Source organism: Canis lupus, chromosome 35 (assembly GCF_003254725.2).
Source record: "Canis lupus dingo isolate Sandy chromosome 35, ASM325472v2, whole genome shotgun sequence".
Classification (NCBI taxonomy): Eukaryota; Metazoa; Chordata; class Mammalia; order Carnivora; family Canidae; genus Canis; species Canis lupus.
This window is the reverse complement of record NC_064277.1, coordinates 4122793-4142269: the sequence shown is the minus strand read 5'-3', so window position 1 is coordinate 4142269 and position 19477 is coordinate 4122793. Positions and strand designations below refer to the sequence as shown.

The 19477-nt window shown below is 47.9% G+C and overlaps 1 protein-coding gene across 1 annotated transcript; it reads right to left on the bottom strand.

Annotated features, from left to right (window-relative positions):
- Positions 1 to 412: 412 nt before the first annotated feature.
- LOC112659172 (26S proteasome regulatory subunit 4-like) lies at positions 413 to 1989 on the bottom strand. Its single transcript, XM_035710507.2, has one exon. The coding sequence runs from the start codon at positions 1962 to 1964 to the stop codon at positions 642 to 644; it is 1323 nt and encodes a 440-aa protein (XP_035566400.2). The 5' UTR covers positions 1965 to 1989; the 3' UTR covers positions 413 to 641.
- Positions 1990 to 19477: the final 17488 nt, after the last annotated feature.

The following is a 19477-nucleotide window of genomic DNA, read 5'->3' as shown; positions in this document are numbered from 1 at the left end:
CGTCCCAGTGACTTCAATGTTCCTTGATCCTTCCTAGGGACTTCACTGTTCCTTGATCCTTCCTAGCGGGGCATAAATGCGGGAAGTGTGAGGGATGCAGGTCCAGGAAGCAAACTAGTCATTGACTTCCTGCCCTCAGGTTTCTGATTGGAAACCACGCTCACTTGGTTCAGTGTGATCATCCTCAGGCCACCAGGTAACCCTTTCCTGGTGATGCCTGCCCAGGGAAAGGCAAAGCACTTGTGCGCACCTGCTAGAAGCAAAAGACGTTGAGCGCTGATTGTTTTCCTCACGGATGCGTGTACACTCAGGGACAAAACAATCACACTTAAAAAACATTTTAACTCCAGTGTGGTTGACATGCAGTGTTATATTAGTTTCAGATGTATAATATAGAGATTCAATGATTTTTTTTTTTTTTTGGAGGGGGAGCATGCTTTATTGGGGACAGAGCATTGCACGTGACCCACAGAGGAAGGCAGCCCAGGGAGTGTCCTACACATCACGTGCAAAAAGGTACACGGGAGGTTTTGCTAAGAAAGATCAACTGGAACATGGTTTCCTCCGGGGGCTTCCCCCACCTCCTCCCTTGGAGGGGTCAGGACACGCCCAACCATCTCCTTGAAGGCAACTCTGGTCCGCTAGAGATACAGTCCCTCGGGGGTGCCCTCTTGTTTTCTATAAAGAACATTTTCTTTAGATTTCTTGAAGTCTTCATTTGTTACTTTCATCCGACGCTCTCTCAAGGCCATCAGACCAGCCTCTGTGCAGATGGCCTTGATGTCAGCACCAGAGAGGTCATCCTTAGCCATGATCAAGTCGTCCAGGGTCACAGCATCAGCCAGCGTCATCCTGCTTGTGTGGATCTGAAAGATGCGCTTCTTAGTCTTTTCGTCAGGCAGGGGGAACTCAATCTTCCTGTCAATGCGGCCTGGTCTGATAAGTGCTGGATCCAAGGTTTCTATCCGGTTTGTGGCCATGATGACCTTCACATCACCCCTTGAATCAAATCCATCCAACTGGTTCAACAGTTCCAACATCGTTCGTTGAATTTCCCTCTCCCCACCAGAATTTGAGTCGTATCTTTTTGTTCCAATGGCATCGATTTCATCAATAAACACAATGGATGGTGCATGTTCTTCCACAACTCGGAACAATTCCCGAATGAGTTTGGGCCCATCGCCTAGGTACTTCTGAATAAGTTCAGAGCCAACCACTCTCAAGAAAGTGGCTGAGGTTTGGTTTGCTACTGCTTTGGCTAATAAGGTTTTACCTGTGCCAGGTGGACCATAGAGAATGACACCCTTTGGGGGCTTTATACCCATCTCTTCATAATATTCAGGATGAGTGAGAGGAAGCTCCACGGATTCCTTAATTTCCTGGATTTGGTTGTCCAATGCCCTGATATCAGCGTAGGTTTCCTGGGGGGTCTTCTCTACCTTCATTACTGTGACCAAGGGATCTGTGTCATCCATGAGCACTCCTATGACAGCATGCACCTTGTGGTTGAGCAGGACAGAGCAGCCTAGTTCCAGCAGATCCTTGTCTACAAAGGAAAGAATGCTGACATAGTGTTCTGAACCCACAGATGTAGACACGATGGCATGATTGTCATCAATGATCTCTTCCAAGGTTCCTACTGACATTGGGGTTCCCCTCAGATCATCCACCGTAGATCTTTCCTCCTCTTGCTTTTCTTCTAAAGGCTTCATTTGTTCCTGATTTCTAATGAATTCTTCCTCCATGAGAAGATAGTCTTTAATTCTCTCTAACTTCAATAATTTTAACCGGCATTGAGTGTGAGGTGTCACCAGTGGAAGCTTGCTTGCAGCATCTGGTCCCTTTGTTTTCTTCTTCTTTTTCCCCACTCTAGTTGGTACGGGAGGTTCATATTTCTTTTTCTTGTCCTTGTCATCCTTCTTGCCACCTCCAGGGCCATGACCACCACTTTGACTTTGACCCATCTTGCTTCGGCCGCTCGAACCACCGCTCGAGATTCAACGATTTAAATGTTACTCAGGGCTCATCATGAGAGGTGTCCTTTTACTCCCCACCGTCTATTTCTCCCATCCCCCCACAGCCCCTCTGGTAACCATCTGTTTTCTTGTCTAGTGTTAAGAGTCTGTTTTTTGGTTGTCTCTCTTTCTTTGTTCATTTATTTCTTAAATTCCCCATATGAGTGAAATCACGTGGTATTTGTCTTTCTCTGACTGACTTATGTTGCTTAACATCATACCCTCTAGATCCATCCATGTTATTGCAAAGGAAAGATTTCATTGTTTTTTTATGGCTGAATAATATTCCTATATTTCTCTGTGTGTGTGTGTGTTGTGTATACACACACACCTCTTCTTTATCCGTTCATCTATTGGTGGACACGTGGGTTGCTTCCATAATTTGACTATTATAGGGGGATCCCTGGGTGGCGCAGCGGTTTAGCGCCTGCCTTTGGCCCAGGGCGCGATCCTGGAGACCCGGGATCGAGTCCCATGTCGGGCTCCCGGTGCATGGAGCCTACTTCTCCCTCTGCCTATGTCTCTGCCTCTCTCTCTATCTCTGTGTGACTATCATAAATAAATAAAAAAAATTTAAAAAATTTGACTATTATAAACAATGCTGCAATAAGCATAAGGGTGCATGTAGCCTTTCAAATTAATTTTCATATTCTTTGGGTAAATACGCAGTAGCACAATTATTGAATCATAGGGTAGTTCCGTTTTTAATTTTTTGAGGAACCTCCATATTGCCTTCCACAGTGGCTGTAACCAGTTTTCATTCCCACCAACAGTGCATGGGGGTTCCTTTTTCTCCACATCCTTGCCAACAATGGCTATTTCTTGTCCTGTTAATTTTAGCCATTTTGACAGGTGTGAGGTGATATCTCATTATGGTTTGGATTTGCATTTCCCCGATGATGAGCAATGTTGAGCATCTTTTTATGTGTCTGTTGACCATCTATAATTCTTCTTTGGAGAACTACCTATTTATGTCTTCTGCCCGTTTTTTAAAAAAAGGATTTTATTTATTGTAGAGAGAGAGAGAGAGAGAGAGTACAAGTTGGGGGGAGCAGAGGGAGAGGAACAAGCAGACTCTATGCTGAGCGCAGAGTCAGATGTGGAGCTTGATCATGATTTGAGCCGAAATCAAGCCTTGGACACTTAACCGACAGAGCTACCCAGGTGCTCCTTTACACCTATTTCTTAATTGGATTATTTGGTTTTTGGGTGTTGAGTTTTATAGGTTCTATATATATTTTGGACACCAATCCTTTATTGGATATGTCATTTGCAAATATTCCATAGGTTGCTTTTTAGTTTTATTGTTTCTTTTGCTGTGCAGAAGCTTTTTATTTTGATATAGTCCCAATAGTTTATTTTTGTTTTTGTTTCCCTTACATCAGAAGACATATCTAGAAAGATGCTGTTATGACCAATGTCAGAGACATTACTGCCTGAGCTTTCTTCTAGGATATCATGGTTTCAGGTCTTGTGAGACTTTCAGTCCTTAATCCATCTTGAGTATATTTTTGCGGATGGTTTAAGAGAGTGGTCTAGTTTGATTCTTTTCCATGTTACTGTCCAGTTTTCTCAACACCATTTGTTGAAGAGATTGTTTTTCCCCAATGTATATTCTTTCCTGCATTACCAAAGATTAATTGAATATATAATTGTAGATTTACTTCTGGGCTTTCTATTCTGTTTCATTGATCATGTGTCTATTTTTGGGCCAGTATCACACTGTTTTGATTACAATAGCTTTGTAATATAATTTGAAATCTGAGATTGTGATTCCTCTAGTTTTGTTTTTCTTTTTTAAGATCGCTTTGGCTACAAGGAGTTTTGGTGACTTCGTACAAATTTTAGGATTGTTTGTTCTTGTCCTGTGAAAAATGCTGTTCGTATTTTGATAGGGATTGCATTAAATGTGCAGATTTCTTTGGGTAGTAGAGACGTTTTAACAATATTTGTTCTTCCAATCCATAGACATGGAATCCATAGTCCACATTGTGTCATCTTCATTTCTTTCACTAACGTTTTATAGTTTTCAGAGTACAGGTTTTTCACCTCCTTGGTTAAGTTTATTCCTAGGTATTTTGTTATCTTTTTTAAAAAAAGATTTTTATTTATTTTACTAGAAAGAGAGGGAGAGAGAGAACAAGCAGAGGGATCAGCAGAGGGAGAGGGAGAAGCTGGCTCCCAGCTGAGCAGGTAGCCAGATGTGGAACTCCATCTCAGGACCCTGAGATCAGGAGATGAGCTGAAGGCAGACACATAACTGACTGAGTCACCCAGGCACCTTAGGTATTTTATTATTTTTGGTGCAATTATAAATGGGATTGTTTCTTAGTTTCTATTTCTGCTGCTTCATTATTAGTGTATATAAATGCGACAGATTTTTGTGACTTGATTTTGTACCTTGCAACCTGACTGAATTTATTTATCAGTTTTAGTAGTTCTTTGGCGGAGTCCTTAGGGTTTCCTATAAATAGTATCACATCATTTGCAAAAAGTGGAGGTTTCACTTCTTCCATACTAATTTGGAGGCCTTTTATTCCCTTTTCTTGTCTGATTGCTGTTGCTAGGGCTTTCAGTACTATGTTGAATAAAAATGATGAGAGAGACATCCTTGTCTTATTCCTGACTTTAGGGAAAAGAGCTCAGCTTTTCCCCATTGAGTGTGATGTTATCTGTGGGTTTTTATATATGGCCTTAATTATGTTAAAGCATGTTCCCTCTAAACCCACTTTGTTGAGAGTTTTTATCGCGAATGGATGCTGTACCTTGTCAAATGCCTTTTCTGTGTCTGTTGAAATGATCATATGGTTCTTCTCCTTTTTCTTATTGATGTGATGTATCATGCTGATTGATTTGCAGATACTGAACCACACTTGCATTCCAGCAATCAATCTCCCTTGATCGTGGTGAACGGTTTTCTTAATGTATTGTTGGATTCAGTTTGCCAATATTTTGTTGAGGATTTTGTATCTATGTTTCTCAGAGATATTAGCCTGTAGTTCTCTTTGTTTCTGGTGTCTTTATCTGGTGTTGGTATCAGAGTAATGCCAGCCTCATAGAATGAATTTGGAAGTTCTCTTTCCTCTTCTACTAGTTTTTGGAATAGTTTGAAAAAAATAGCTATTAACTCTTCTTTAAAAGTTTGATAGAATTCCCCTGTGATGTGATCTGGCCTTGGACTTTTGTTTGTTAGAAGTTATAAGTTTCTAGAAATTTATCAATTTTTCCTAAGTTGTCCAATTTGTTAGTATATCATTTTTCATAATATTAATAAACGATCCTTTGTATTTCTGTGGTATTGGTTGTTATTTCTCCTCTTTCATTTCTGATTTTGTTTGAGTCATCTTTCTCTCTCAGTTTTTGTTTTTCTTTGTTGTTGTTGTTTTTGATGAGTCTGACTAAAGGTTTATCAATTTTGTTTATCTTTTCAAAGAACCAGCTCCTGGGTTCATTGATCTGTTCTATTGTTGTTTTGTTTTGTTATGTTAGTTTCTAGGTTATTTATTTCTGTCCTAATATTTATTATGTCTTTCCTTCTGCTATTTTGGAGTTTTGTTTGTTCACTTTCTAGTTCCTTTAGGTGTATGGTTAGATTGTTTATTTGAGATTTTTCTTGCTTCTTGAGGTAGGCTTGTATTGCTATAAACTTCCCTCTTAGAACAATTTTGCTGCATCCCCAAGAATTCGGACCACTGTGTTTTCATTTTCTTTTGTATTTATGTATTTTTAATTTCTTCTTTGATTTCTTGGTTGATCCAGTCATTGTTTAGTAGCATGCTACTTAATATCCATGTATTTGTGCTCTTTCCAGATTTTTTCTTTTGATTGATTTCTTGTTTCATAATGCGTGGTACAACTTTCATCTTTTTGAATTTGTCAGGATGTGTTTGGGGCCTAATATGTTATTGTTATCTATTCTGGAGAATGTTCCATGTGCACTTTAAAAGAATGCGTATTCTGCTGTTTTAGGTTAGAATGTTCTGAATATATTTGTTAAATCCATCTGGTCCAGTGTATCATTCAAAGCCACTGTTCCCTTGTTGATTTTCTGTTTGGACGGTCTGACCAATGATGTAAGTGTGTATTAAAGTCCCTTACTATTGCTATATTACTGTTTTGTTATTAACTATTTTATGTATTTGGGTGTTCTCATGTTAGGTGCATACAATTTACAATGGCTATATCTTGAAAGCAGTCACATTTAACAAGTAAGGGGATCTGCAGGCAGTACTCTTTGGGGTCATGGGCCTTGACCAATGTCAGGGTGGCTCCTCCAAAGAAAGCCAGCTGTCCTCACAGAGAGACAGTGAGAAAGCTTCATGGTGTCAGTGGTGGGATTGCGACTGGGTCATGAGCAATAGAAAAGACTTAAGTGAAGGTGCCAGGTAGGAGAACTGTGGGGAGAAGAGATGGCCCAAAGTGAGACCAGGGAGGAAGATTTTCAGATTGAAATATGTAGCTGGAGAAGAAAGAAGACTGGTATTAATTGATGGATATTCCACTCTGAGCCAAGGTCTTTACATCTGTTCTAGTTATCTGTTGCTGTGTGACTTAATGACTTAGAACAATCTTATTTATTATCTATCATTATTTTGTGGGTTGGCTGGGCCCAGAGAGTGGATCTCCTACGGTATGTGTTGCTGGCTGTGACTGAAGACATCTGGAGGCTCCCCTAGTGCTGGAGGTCCAGGGTGGCTCACTCACCTGGATAAGATTGACAGTGGTTACTGGTTGGGAACTCAGCCAGAATTGTAGCCCCTGGGTCCTCAGCTCACGTCCATGTGGATTCTTCACATGTGTGCGCTGCTCATAGTAGGTGTGCTGGGTTCCAGGAAGAATTCCAAGTATACAAAAGTGGAAACTGCAAATCTATTGAGGTCCAAGCTCAGAAATTACAGTGTTATATTCACTTCATCACACTGGCTGATGTGAATAATGGGGCTGGTCCAGATTTAAGGGGAGGAGAAAAATGGCGAGAAATTTATAGCCATCTTTAATCTGCCACAATTACCTTCCTAATAACCTGGTAAATTAGGTTATTTATTCGTTCACATATTAACTATCTATCTATTGATCCTCCACTAGGTGCCCATCTCTATGCTAGCTGTGGGAAATGCAGTGGTTAGCAAGGAGCTACATAGAATCTACTGCAAGGAGCTTATAGTCCAGGGGAGGAAGAGGACCTTGGTCAATGAATGTATGTGGAATGATAACTGGAGATAGTGCTCTAAGCGGAAGAAACACTTTCAGGGGAACTTATAATAGATGATCCTGACCAAGACTAGGGTGGGATGAGGGAAGATGGATGGTCAGAAAGGGAATGATACTTGAGCTGTCATCTTCATTTGCTCAGTGAAGAGTTTAAACTCAGAGAGGTTAAGTAACTTATCCAACTTTACCTAGTCTGCAAGTGGTCAGTTGATTTCCCTTGAAAGAAAGCCACATTTGTCTGGCTCCAGAGCCCCTGTTCTTTCACCTATACCACATTGTATAATGGGGTGACGAGGAGGGAGAGAAGAGAGCTGAGTCCGTGAAGTCAGGGTGGGGGGAGGTAGAGTGTTCTTGAACGAGGTCTGCAAATTTATATGGGGGGAACACAAGTTCTATGAGACATTTTTTTTGCCATTTTTAGTATTTTTATTTATTTTGATTATATAAATAATTAGTGAATACATTCTCATTGTAAAAAAAGCATTAAAAATTATACAGATAAAGGCAAAGTCTCTTTTAATCATTGGTTAATCCCATTCTGCTCCCAAAAAGTAATCACTGTTGGGAATTTGGATGCCTTGTCCTAGGTCTTTTCTTCATGATATACACACACAAACACACACACAGGCTTTCCTGTATATTCCTAGCCATACATAGATAAGTTTGAGTTTTTAAAAACATAAATGGCATACTATATTTTTCTGTATCGACTTTACCTCTTAAGATATCTTGGGGAGTTTTCTGTGTGTGTATAGAAATCTACATCATTCTTCTATGAGATTTTTTAATTTTGTGCTTTTGTTTCAATGATAATAAAAAGCATTTTACCAGTTTTTTTTTTTTTTTTTTTTTTTTTTTTTTTGCATTTTACCAGTTTTAAAAAGAATTTCTCCCTGGGAATAATAATTAGCAGTTGAAAGACATTTTTATGGAACAAGACTTTAGAATAGCCTAAAAGTCTATAGTCTAAAGAATAGAGAATAAGGCACATTCTTGAGGCCATAAATGCAGGTTTTCTTCCCTTTAAAAAGAGTTCCATTACTATTCAGGGCATGCTGAGTCAGTAGCAAAAGTGCCCCCTCAGCAAAGGCCAGCGACTGGATGTGAAATCTCTGGTGAAGACTCCGTCTCATAAGGCTTCCTTTCCCCCATCCCTAAGTGGAGAAGGACAGGCCTGCAGCCTGGGCACCACCTGGGAGCATGCCTGCCTGCCGGAGTCTCAGGCCCCATCCCAGACCTACTGACACATAATCTGCATTTTAATAGGATCCCCAGAGGATTTGAATGCACTTTGCTTTTGAGAAGCCCTCCTCTCAATGGCTTCTCAGGCATTTCCAACGGAAATGGAAGTGCCCAACTGGTGGGAAGCCCAAAATGCATTTTGGGAGCTCCATCTATGAGGTACCCACAGAGGATGCTTCTCCTGACGCCAGGGTTCCCCATGGCTTCTTCACTCCAGGGACTGCTATTTCAGGAGCTCTTCCTTCTGTGGTGTCACCAGAGGCAGAAGCTCTTGCGTCCTGTGGGGTCCTATGGGGCAGTGGCAGGCAGGTAACTGCTGGAGAAGTGGGAAAGAGAGCCCTGGCCTCACCCACTCTGCACAGGGTGAGGAAGCCCTCACACAACCCCGTGGTGGGATCTGTTCAACACGTCTCCCCACTCCTACACACCTGGTTTCTGGAAGTTGTCACAGGATGTAAGATGGAAACTGATTTATCCTTCCATCTAAATCCAAGCAAATATAAATACACATCCTTCTGCCTCCTTGTCTGGCACCGCATGGGCCATTCTGTACCTTTGCTTGCTGACTTGATACGTGCTGAAGACTGCTCTATGTCAGTACACATGCAGAGCTGTTTCCTCTTCACAGACCTGTGGTATCCACTGCATTTGTTCAGCTAGTTTAACTTGCTTATATAACTAGTCCTCTGCTGATGGATACTCGTGTTGTTTCCAATAGAGCCAAGTTTTAATGTTTAATACTCACTGGTGGATGGGGCCCGAGAGCTAAGAATGCCTGCTATAGGCCAGGGACTGTCTTTAACCTTCACAGCATACGTTGAAGCCCTAACCCCAAGTGTGATAGTATTTGGAGATGGGGACTTTGGGAGGTGCAGTAGTGCCCCCCTTATCTGCAGGGGATCTGTTCCAAGACCCTGAAACTGCAGATAGTACCAAACCCTATATATACTATGTTTTTTTCTATATGTACATATAATGATAAAGTTTAATTTACAAATTAGGCACGTCAAAGATTAACAACAATAATTAATAAAAGATTAACAATAACTAATAAAAGATTAACAACAAGAACTTATAAAAGATTAACAACAATAACAATAACTAATAATAACAATAACTAAAAACTAATTAACAACAATAAACTAATAAGATTAACAACAATAACTAACAACAATAACTAATAACTAATGGAACAATTTGGGGCTCCTGGGTGGCTCAGTCAGTTGAGCATCTGCCTCTTGATTTCAGCTCAGGCCATGGTCTCAGGGTCTTGGGATCGAACCCCTCATCAGGCTCCACACTCAGCAGGGAGTTGGCTTGAGGATTCTCTCTCTCTCTCCCTCTGCACCTCCCCCTGCTTGAGCTCACTTTGGCGCTTTCTCTTCCTAAAATAAATAAACCTTTAAAAGAAGAACAATTATAACAATTTACTGTAATAAACGTTATGTGAAAGTGGTTTCTCTCTCAAAATATCTTACTGCACTCACCCTTCTTGTGGTGATGTGAGGTGACAAAATGTCTGTGTGAGGAGGAGTAGTGAGGGGAAGTGACGCAGATGTTGTGATGCTACTACTGATCTTCGGAAGAGAAGTCGAAGAAGGATTATCTGCTTCAGGGCTGTGGTTGATGGTGGGTAGGTGAAACCAGGGAAAGCCAAAGAAAGCCCTGGTAAGTGGGGGGACTATGGTAATAGGGACCGATGAAGTCATGAGAGTGGGACCCTCATGACGAGATTAGTGTTGTTATAAGAAGAGGAAGCATTTTCTCCCTCTCTCTGCACACGTGCACACTGAGGACACAGTGAGAAGGTGGCCATCTGCAAGCCAAGAAAAGAGCTCACACTAGAACACAACCAGGCTCACCCCTTGACCTCAGACTTCAGCCATTGGAATTGGGAGATAGTAGACTTCTCTGGTTTCACCACCCAGCTGAGAAGACTAATATAACATCATTTTCCTCGGTTTGCTGATGGGGAAATGGAAGCTCCTAGAGGCTCCGTAACTTGATTAAGGTCACACAACTGGGGAGGGTAAAGCCGGATTCTCAATCCAGGACTATGTCCTACACCACAAGCTCCGCACCACACCAGATCCTCCAGTCACTGCAGGAAAGCTGCTTTATGACCACCTTGAGTTCTAGATCATTCCTCTGTGATGACATAAAAATCTATTATGAAAGTACAGACACAAATCGAGGAGTGGTGTGGCGGCAGGGTGGGATTCTTGCATGCCCTGAGCTCTATTTTGATACTGTCATTGAAATCCCGCATTTCCTGGGGTAGGAGGCATCTCCAGGCTCTCCAACCCTGCAGGCCGTGGCCACAGTCAAGAGCAAAGCACATCCCTGGTCCTTTTGTGTTTCTCCTCCCTCTTTCAGGTCTTCTGAAATCCCTTCCCTGGAAGCGTCTTACTTTCTGCCTAAGACTCCCTGGTTAAGAGGCAGGCAGAGCTGCAATTCAGAGCTCAGTCTATGGAAACAGAAACGAAGCCCTTGTGCTTCAATAATCACTCAGCAGATGTATTTCAAGGGAGGCATTCACCGGAGGAAAAGCAAAGAGCAAAAGCATTCTGGAAACACCGAGGATTTCCATGGGGAGCCCAAGGCCCAAGGGTTGGCAGGGCTGTTCCAGAGTGAACCACCGCCTCTCTGCCCGCTAACAGCCTGAACTTATTCTGCGGAAAATCTCACATACAATATGCATCCGACGGGGGGCGTGGGGGGGTACGTCTGAGGTGTGTTAATGGCATTTGTTCTCCAGGCACCTGCCGTCCCCAGAGCCGGAAGCGCCACGGTGTGATGCACTATTGAGGAGCCCCAGGGGTGGGTTTCAGGCTGGTCAGAAAGGTGGCGGCCCCAAAGAACCAGCACTATTGCTGTTGTCTGGCCACAGAGAGCTGTCGCGGCCAGCACGACCCTGTCCTGCGGACTCAGCCTCCCTCAAGACTTCGTAGAGCGGAGATTATCACGTTGATGAGTTTGTACCCGTATTACTCTGCCTGGTTAGCAGTGTCCACCCCGGGTCCTCATCCTCGCCTGTGGAGTCGTGCCGCTCTCGTGCTTATTTTGGATACAGAAGCCACACAAACCACCACCCGAGGGAGACAGTAGTGAAGCCAAGGGCCGGCTCCGGTGACAGGTATATAGCGGACGTAGGATCGGGGCCCAGGAGGCCTGGCTGCAGAGCTTGGGCTTAGCTTGGACCTGTCAGCCTGTCACCTGTCGTGAGCACAGTGTTCCCTGCCGCAGGGCCCGGCCTGTGCCTGGAGGGACAGGCAGGAGCAGGTGAGCGCAGACCTTGGCCCAGTGGGGCAGGTGCGCTGGGCGGAGGGCCTACCGCTTCGCTGCCATCCCCAGCCTGAGACTCAGAGGAGCCGCCCTGCCAGACACTCGTGTCACTGCAAGCAGGGCCAAGCAGACTGGACTAGCAGACGTTAGTGGCCATGTGTCCCCTTCGGCCCCGGGGCAGATGCAAGTGGCCTGCGTGGCCCGCCCGGGAACCCAGCAAGGCGTGGAGTTGAGGGCCAGCACACCGGGTGTAGACGGCATGACCTGCCGTGGAGGCTGCAGTGTAGACAGCCTTGGCCGGGGCTGCAGGGTGGGGGTTGGCAGGCCGGCAGGGCTGGGGACGCGGCGGGCGCCGCAGAGTACGGCAGGGGCCGCGAGGGCAGATGACGGGCTGCGCTGGGGCAGGGCAGGGCGGCCCACCCAGGGACGGGGAGCGAGGGCCACCCCGGCTAGGCAGGCTCGGGCAGCGGATGGCCCCGGGGGCGGCCACGCACACGAGCCCCTGGCAGCGGCAAAGCTGGCCCCAGGACGCAGCACCCAAACAGGGAACCCGGGCGCAGGGGGGTGCACGCAGGGTCCGAGTCCGCGCCCGCGCCCCTGGGGCCACTGGGGAGCAGGTGCGCCGCGCGGGAGGCACGTGATGGGGCCGCTGGGGGGGGGGGGGGCAGGTGCGCCGCAGGGGAGGCACGTGATGGGGGGGCAGGGGCGCCGCGCGGGAGGCACGTGATGGGGCCGCTGGGGGGGGGCAGGTGCGCCGCGCGGGAGGCACGTGATGGGGCCGCTGGGGGGGGGGCAGGTGCGCCGCAGGGGAGGCACGTGATGGGGGGGCAGGGGCGCCGCGCGGGAGGCACGTGACGGGGCCGCTGGGGGGAGGGGGCAGGTGCGTCCCGCGGGAGGCACGTGATGGGGCCCCGCGCACCCTGTGGCCGGGTCCCCGCGCTGCTGAGAAGCTTCCCGCGCAGCTGCCCCCCCACCCCGCGGGTTCACCGAGTCCTGCCGAGTCCGCGCCTGCGCAGAGGCACCGCCCGCCTCCCCGCGCCCTCCCTCCCCCCCGGGACCGCGACGTGGGCGCTCGCTGCAGGCCCCGCGGGCCACAGACTTGGTCCACGCCACCCGGCCTCCCGTGGGCAGGTGGGCCGCAGCCCGAGTGCGCACGCGCTGTGCCCGGTGCTGCAGGTGCTCCCGCGCTCCGTCCGGCCGGTGTAGACGCCCCGTGCGCCTCCTCCCAGGCCGCGTGGACGCGCCCCCTCGACGTGCCAGTCCCGCCACGTGACTCGACAGAATTCCTCGTCCTTGGGAATCGTGCTTGGACTTTGCAGCCCGAACAGGCGGCGCCGTTACGCGTGTGGCTCGATCCTGCTGTTCTGCTCGCGGACACGCTGCTCCGACTCCTAGAATCTAGGACCGAGGGTGCCCCGAGGGGCCGATGCTCCTCTTCCTCTTCTGTTCCGTGCACGCCGGGCCAAATGCCCCGAGTCACTCCTTCAACGTGACGGACCCTCCTGACCCAGGAAGACGAGGGTAACGGAAGCTGCCGGCACCGGCCGGGCTGATGGGGACGCTCCTGTCACCTCCCCGCTCCGGACTCGGGACCGCTCATGACCCCTGGGCGTGCTGCCCTTTCCAGGCTCCCATTATTTTAAACATACATGATACGTATTTATTATTATCATTAGATACATGTTTTTTTCATTGGAGTTCGACTTGCCAACATAGAGCCTATCACCCAGTGCTCATCCCACCCAGTGCCCCCCTCGTGCCCATCACCCAGCTACCCCCATCCCCCCGCCCGCCTCCCCTTCCACAACCCTGTTCGTTTCCCAGAGTTAGTCTCTCATGGTTTGTCTCCCTCCCTGATATTCCCCACTCAGTTCCCCTCCTTCCCCCCTTAATCCCTTTCACTACTTCTTATATTCCCCGTATGAGTGAGACCTTGTGATGTTGGTCCTTCTCCCATTGACTTCACAGCATCAGACCCTCCAGTCCCATCCACCGAGGCAGATGGTGGGTATCCGTCCCTTCGGATGGCTGAGTCCTATCCCACCGTGTACATAGACCACATCTCCTTTATCCATCATCTGTCCGCGGACCCCGAGACACCGAGGCCCGTTCCTTCCACAGTGTGGCTGTCGTGGACACATCTGTACACATGGCCAACAAGCTCATGAGAAAATGCTCCGCGTCACCTGCCATCAGGAAAATATAAATCAAAACCACCGTGAGATCCCACCTCCCACCAGTGAGAATGGCTAAATTTAACAAGACAGGAAACCACAGATGTTGGAGAGGATGTGGAGAAAGGGGAACCCTCCTGCACTGTTGGTGGGAATGGGAACTGGTGCAGCCACTCTGGAAAACCGTGTGGAGGTTCCTCAAAGAGTTAAAAATAGACCTGCCCTACGACCCAGCAATTGCACTGCTGGGGGTTTACCCCAAGCTCCCATTACTGTAGAACGATGGAGTAGCTCCAACTTTATCAACTTTGGCAAACGAAGGGTATCATTTATGGTAATGCCTTCCTTTAAGAAAGATCTGCCCGCACCAAGCGGTATCTGAGTGAGAAGGGACATTCAAGTATTTTCTTTCTTACAACTGGCGTGTACTGGCGAGGGAGAGAGAAGAGGGGGAGGGGGAGGGAAGAAGCAGCACAGGTGCGGTGGTGTAGGAAGGGCGGGCAGAGGCGTCCTCCCCACCAAGGCCCTACAGAGCCCAGGACCCCACTAGTAAGATGTGGATGGCAAGTCCTGAGGTTGATCACGTTTAAAGGTCTGTGAGGAGGTAATTGGAGACAGTGTCCTCAGGGACGGGTTAGCCTTGCAAGCAGGTGCACAGCAGGTATGTCATCGTCCGTACCACCGCGGCGTCACACAGGGCACTAGCGATCCCTGCCTCAGTTTCAGCACCTGTAAAATGGAGCTGTACGGCGCATAGCGTTATGGGGAGGGTGACCTGGACTTAGAATAGCGACGGGCACATAGTTAGAGTCACATTTACTGTTATTATTTGTAGCAAAACTCTCAGCCCCAGCTCCTGTGTCCCTGGAGCCCCACCGAGGCTAAGAGGGGCCCGAAAGCCATGGGCACTGGGATTTCCCTGGGGGCCGGTGGGTAGTGGGCCAGGGCTGAGGGCTGGGACTCCCGGCCCTGGAGGGGGGGGGGGGGGGCTGGGGGGGCTCAGGCTGTCCACCCTGGAAGGGGACACCAGTGAAGGTTGCCCTGCCAACAGCCACTCGTGGGCCTCGTCCCCAGGGGGACGCCACCTGCCCTCCCAGGGCCTTGGGGTTAACCGCCTGAGCAAGGCGCTCCATGGCCCATGGGGACAGGGTGACCGGAGAGCCGCCGGCTGCTGGGTGGGAGCACAGGGGGCCCTGACACGGGGCTCGACAGGCCAGCACGGTCTCCTGCACGTCCTGCCCCGCTTTCTGGAAACCCCACCATTAAAACGTTGGCTTGGGGTTAAAGGCCTAGTGGCAGCCGCAGGGGCAAGGACCTTGCCGCAGACCCATTCCCATGGCCGCCTCAGAACACTGGGAGCCAAGGCAAAGGCCTGGGGGTCCCCTCGTCTCTCGCAGGGCCCTCCCTCCGCGGGGAGCCTCCTGGGCCCAGGAGCATGGAGGAGGAGGCGGGCGGCAGAGGGCTCCTCGCCCCCGGACCCGGCCCGGCAGGATCCACTGACCCTCTTGCTTAGGGGGCTCCTCCACTCGTCCCTGCGCCCCGGGGCCTGTCCCCTCGTGTTGCTCTTCCCGGCGCCCAGTGTCCCTCTGGGCGCTGTGCCCGCCACGGCTGCGACCTCAGTTGGTAGCTAGTGGCCCCTCACCCCACTCCGGGGCTTCAGGAGGCCGAGCACCGTAGGATGGTGGGGGGGCATCTCTACAGGTTCTACGCTTTATGCTTTTACACACACACACACACACACACACTTCGACTCTACGAATGTGCACACAGGGTGATTCATACTACCGTGATTTCTAGGACATTCAGGAAATGGAGTTGGAGCCTTTTCAAAGTGTTTTGAGTAATAAAGGGTGAGGCCCCTGAGGTAAGGATTTTCCTCAAAACTCCTCCCCGAGACAGTACATGTCACCACCCACGTCTTTACCGAACACCCACTATGGACCAGTAACCATCGCGAGTGCTGGGGACACTGTGGCGGACAGACAGGCCGGCACCTTCCCCAGCTTCACAGAACGTGGCATCATTCCAAATGAAGTGGCGTTTCCAGAACCATGTGACCTGGTATCGCACCTTTCTCTTGCGTCTGCTCTCAGCACCGTTGCTTTTCCTTTGAGGCAGGTCTTGATCAGTGATGAGTCTCCACAATTTAAAACACACCTTTCTCACTTCCTGTGACATCGATTCCTTACCCGTTTCCAAAGTAAAACCTGACCTGTGTTTGAGCAACCGTCCGTCGTCATGATAATGACTCAGCTGTCGGCCTTGGGGTTAAAGCCAAAACGGTATTAAGTGGGAGACATCACGGATCGAGTCGTGCGTCCCTGTAAGGTATGTTGAGGTCCTGACCCATGGAGGAGGATTGTTTTAGATCAGGGCTTCTCGGCTTTGGCCCTGTTGACGTTCTGGCCTCCATGCGTGGTTGTTGGGGGCTGTCCTGTGCTCCGTAGGATGTTTGGCAGCATCCCGACCTCCACCTTCTAGATGACCCCCAGTCATGACAACCAAAAACGTCTCCGGGTATGGCGAACTGCCCTCGAGGGAAAGAATTGCTGCCAGTTGAGAACTAACGATTATATAATCACTCAGACATACTCAGTCAGGAGGTTGACACCTGATGCACATTTATTATAACATCTTCACAGAAATTGTGAAAAGTTGGCTTAACCAGGACAAAGAAAACCCAGCTATTGTGGGTTCAATTGTATCCCCCCTCCCCCACAAAAGGCTAGAGTCCTAATCCACATACCCATGAGTGTGAACTTATTTGGAAACAGAGTCTTTGCAGGTGTCATAGGGATGAGGCCCATCTCCATGGTAGGTAGGGCGAGCCCCTCATCCAGTGTGACTACCGCCCTTACAAACTCGTCCACGCATCTGGGAGGAGACAGCCCTGCACTGAAACAGCTCACCTGAGGGCTGACACTCAGTGTAAAACTCCCAGGTGACTCATCCCACTCAGCGAGGGCACAAAGCCTGGGAGGCCCAACGATTCTCGGCCAACATGAGCAGTACCTGCGGGCATGGGTTGCGTGTCCTAGCGCCGAGCGGTAATGACAGTGTGGTAGCGAATCCAGAAAACCCCGCACCTCCTTCCCCACCATGCCAAGTCATCGTAGTAATGTAAAGCGTCCCTATATGCATATGAAAACTCAGCCTTATACAATATATAGGGACACACATACCCAGATGTAAGAATGAAGCTGTAGCCCTGGTCTAGTAGCAAAGGGGCAGACGCGTGGAATTTCTCAATCTATGTGAGAACTGTTCTTTCAGAAGGTTGTCTTGTGACGCTGCGCACGTAGGCTGTTGATCATTCGCAGCAAGACTGGAGCCCCCACCGAGCCCCCTCCTTCTGGAAGTGCTTTTAAAGCAGTTTATGGAACTCTCCAAGAATTTGGTCATAATACTCACAGAACATTCCACAGCTTGCCTGTCTCCACATTCCTGAGACATAGCTCCATGTGAGTTTCAGTTACTTAAAAAATAAAATCTACCCGACATCCTTGAGGATAATCAAAAGAATACGCCGCTAAGTGCGTGTCAAGAGTGCTAAAAATCGGGGCACCCGAGTGGCTCAGTCGTCAAGCGTCCGGCTCTTGGTTTCAGCTCAGGTCATGACCTCCCGGGTGTGAGACGGAGCCCAGCGTCGGGCTTCACGCTCAGTGTGGAATCTGCTTCAGGTTCTCTCTCCCTCTCCATGCTGTGCTCTCTCTCTCTCTCAAAATAAATAAAGTCTTAAAAAAAAAACGCTAAAACTGTTCATAACTTTTCACCAGATATGCCAACGGGAATATTATGGGTCTATATAAGGGTAATGATGCAGCAGAGGGTTAGTTACGATCAGAAAAGAATGACAGGCACCTGGGTGGTTCAATCTGTTAGGGATCTGACTGTGGATCTTGAGTCTTGATCTCAGGGTCATGAGTTCAGGCCCTGCCCCATGCTGGGCAGGCATGGAGCCTCTTAAAAAAAAAATTAATGCAACCTACAAATGTCCCCAAAATGCAAACTATTGAGGAACTTCTGGTGCCTATGTATGATGAAATACTGCTAAGGTATCAAAAGTTACAGTTTCTAGAAAAAGACTATAAAATGCTGACAGTGCAATCCCAATTCTTACAACAAATACTGAGAGGATACTCCTCAAAACTGTGGGTAACCCTGATGTTTTTCTTTGGGTGTTTCGTGTTTTCCAAGTTTTCTGCAAAGAATATAGATTCGGTTATAATTAAAATGAGGTTTACACACAAAATTTGACCCACTCTAAGTGTGCAGTTCTACGAGTCTTGATAGACATAGACAGTAGCGTGACCACCTTACTGTCAAGATCTGGAACATTTCCGTCACCCCCAGAAAGTTCCCTTGTGCCTCTTTGTCATCAACTTCTTAGCCCGATTCCAGCCCCTGGCAATGACGGCTCTGTTTTCTGTTGCTATAATTTTGCCTTTTCTAGAATGTCACATAAATGGAATAATATAGAATGTGGCCTTTGAGGTGTGGGTTTTTTTTTTTTCCCCTCTTAGCGTGTTTTTGAGATTCATCCAATGAGATTCATCCGTACTCCACATAAGATAATGAAACATCTTTAACCCCCCAGCTGCTGTCAGTTGGATTTTCTATTCCTTGCAATTTGGCAGCGCTCTTAACTGATAGAATAATGGGCATCACTTGAGAGTCTATTCATTCTTCAATATCCTTTGAGCAATTTTTGCCAAGGTGCCTTTCAAGAGAGCTCTGCCCCCACCGGATTATGACTTTTTGAATCCTCATGGCATATTATGGATCCAGTAAGGCACTCAGATCCCCCTTTGTAATATAGTTGATTGCGTCCATCCTCAGACACCCAATCAATGAGATGTTCGGCTTCTGAAAGCCAAGCACTATCTCATCCCCCTACGACACCTCACGATCTAAGCACATCGTTATTTGCCAGTCCTATCTGTGCTCCCATTACTTTTCCAGAGCGTTGCCCTCTGTGGCCTCCTCCCTGTCCTACACATGTGTCATGTTCACTCCCACTCCTGTCCCTGCAGTCTACAGCAGGCCACAGGGCTTCCAGGCCTCCCAGACGGCGTGTCGGTCACGAGTAAGAGGATGGGTGTGTGAGTCTGTGGATGGTCTCTGCCTGGCAGGACAGGCTGGCTCAAAACCTACTTCTCAGCAGAGGTGGCTCAGAGCCCTTGTGAATTCTAGTGTCAACCCATGGCCTCTCCAAACTTTGTTTCTGGTCTGGACCTCCTTAAGAAAACAGACTATCCATGTCATGAGTCTCTATTATATGTGAAATTAGGTCATATGTCACCCCCAGCCCCCACATGAATCCTGTTATTTTGCAGGACTTCTCAGAACCTTTGGAAAACCATGTGTTTTTTTTTAAAACAGAAGGATACAATGCTTGGCATTTCCCCCAATGTATTTAACCACAGACCCTGCTCCATTTAAAAAATGCTTATTTTGAAATGATTACAGTCTCTCAGGAGGTCACAAAAATAGTACAAAGAGGTCCTGTGTTTGCTCCCTATTTTCTTTTCTTTCTTTTTTTTTGTTGTT

Coding starts and splice junctions, on each gene's coding strand:
- LOC112659172 (XM_035710507.2), bottom strand. CDS start 1,964: ATGGGTCAAAGTCAAAGTGGTGGTCATGGCCCTGGAGGTGGCAAGAAG.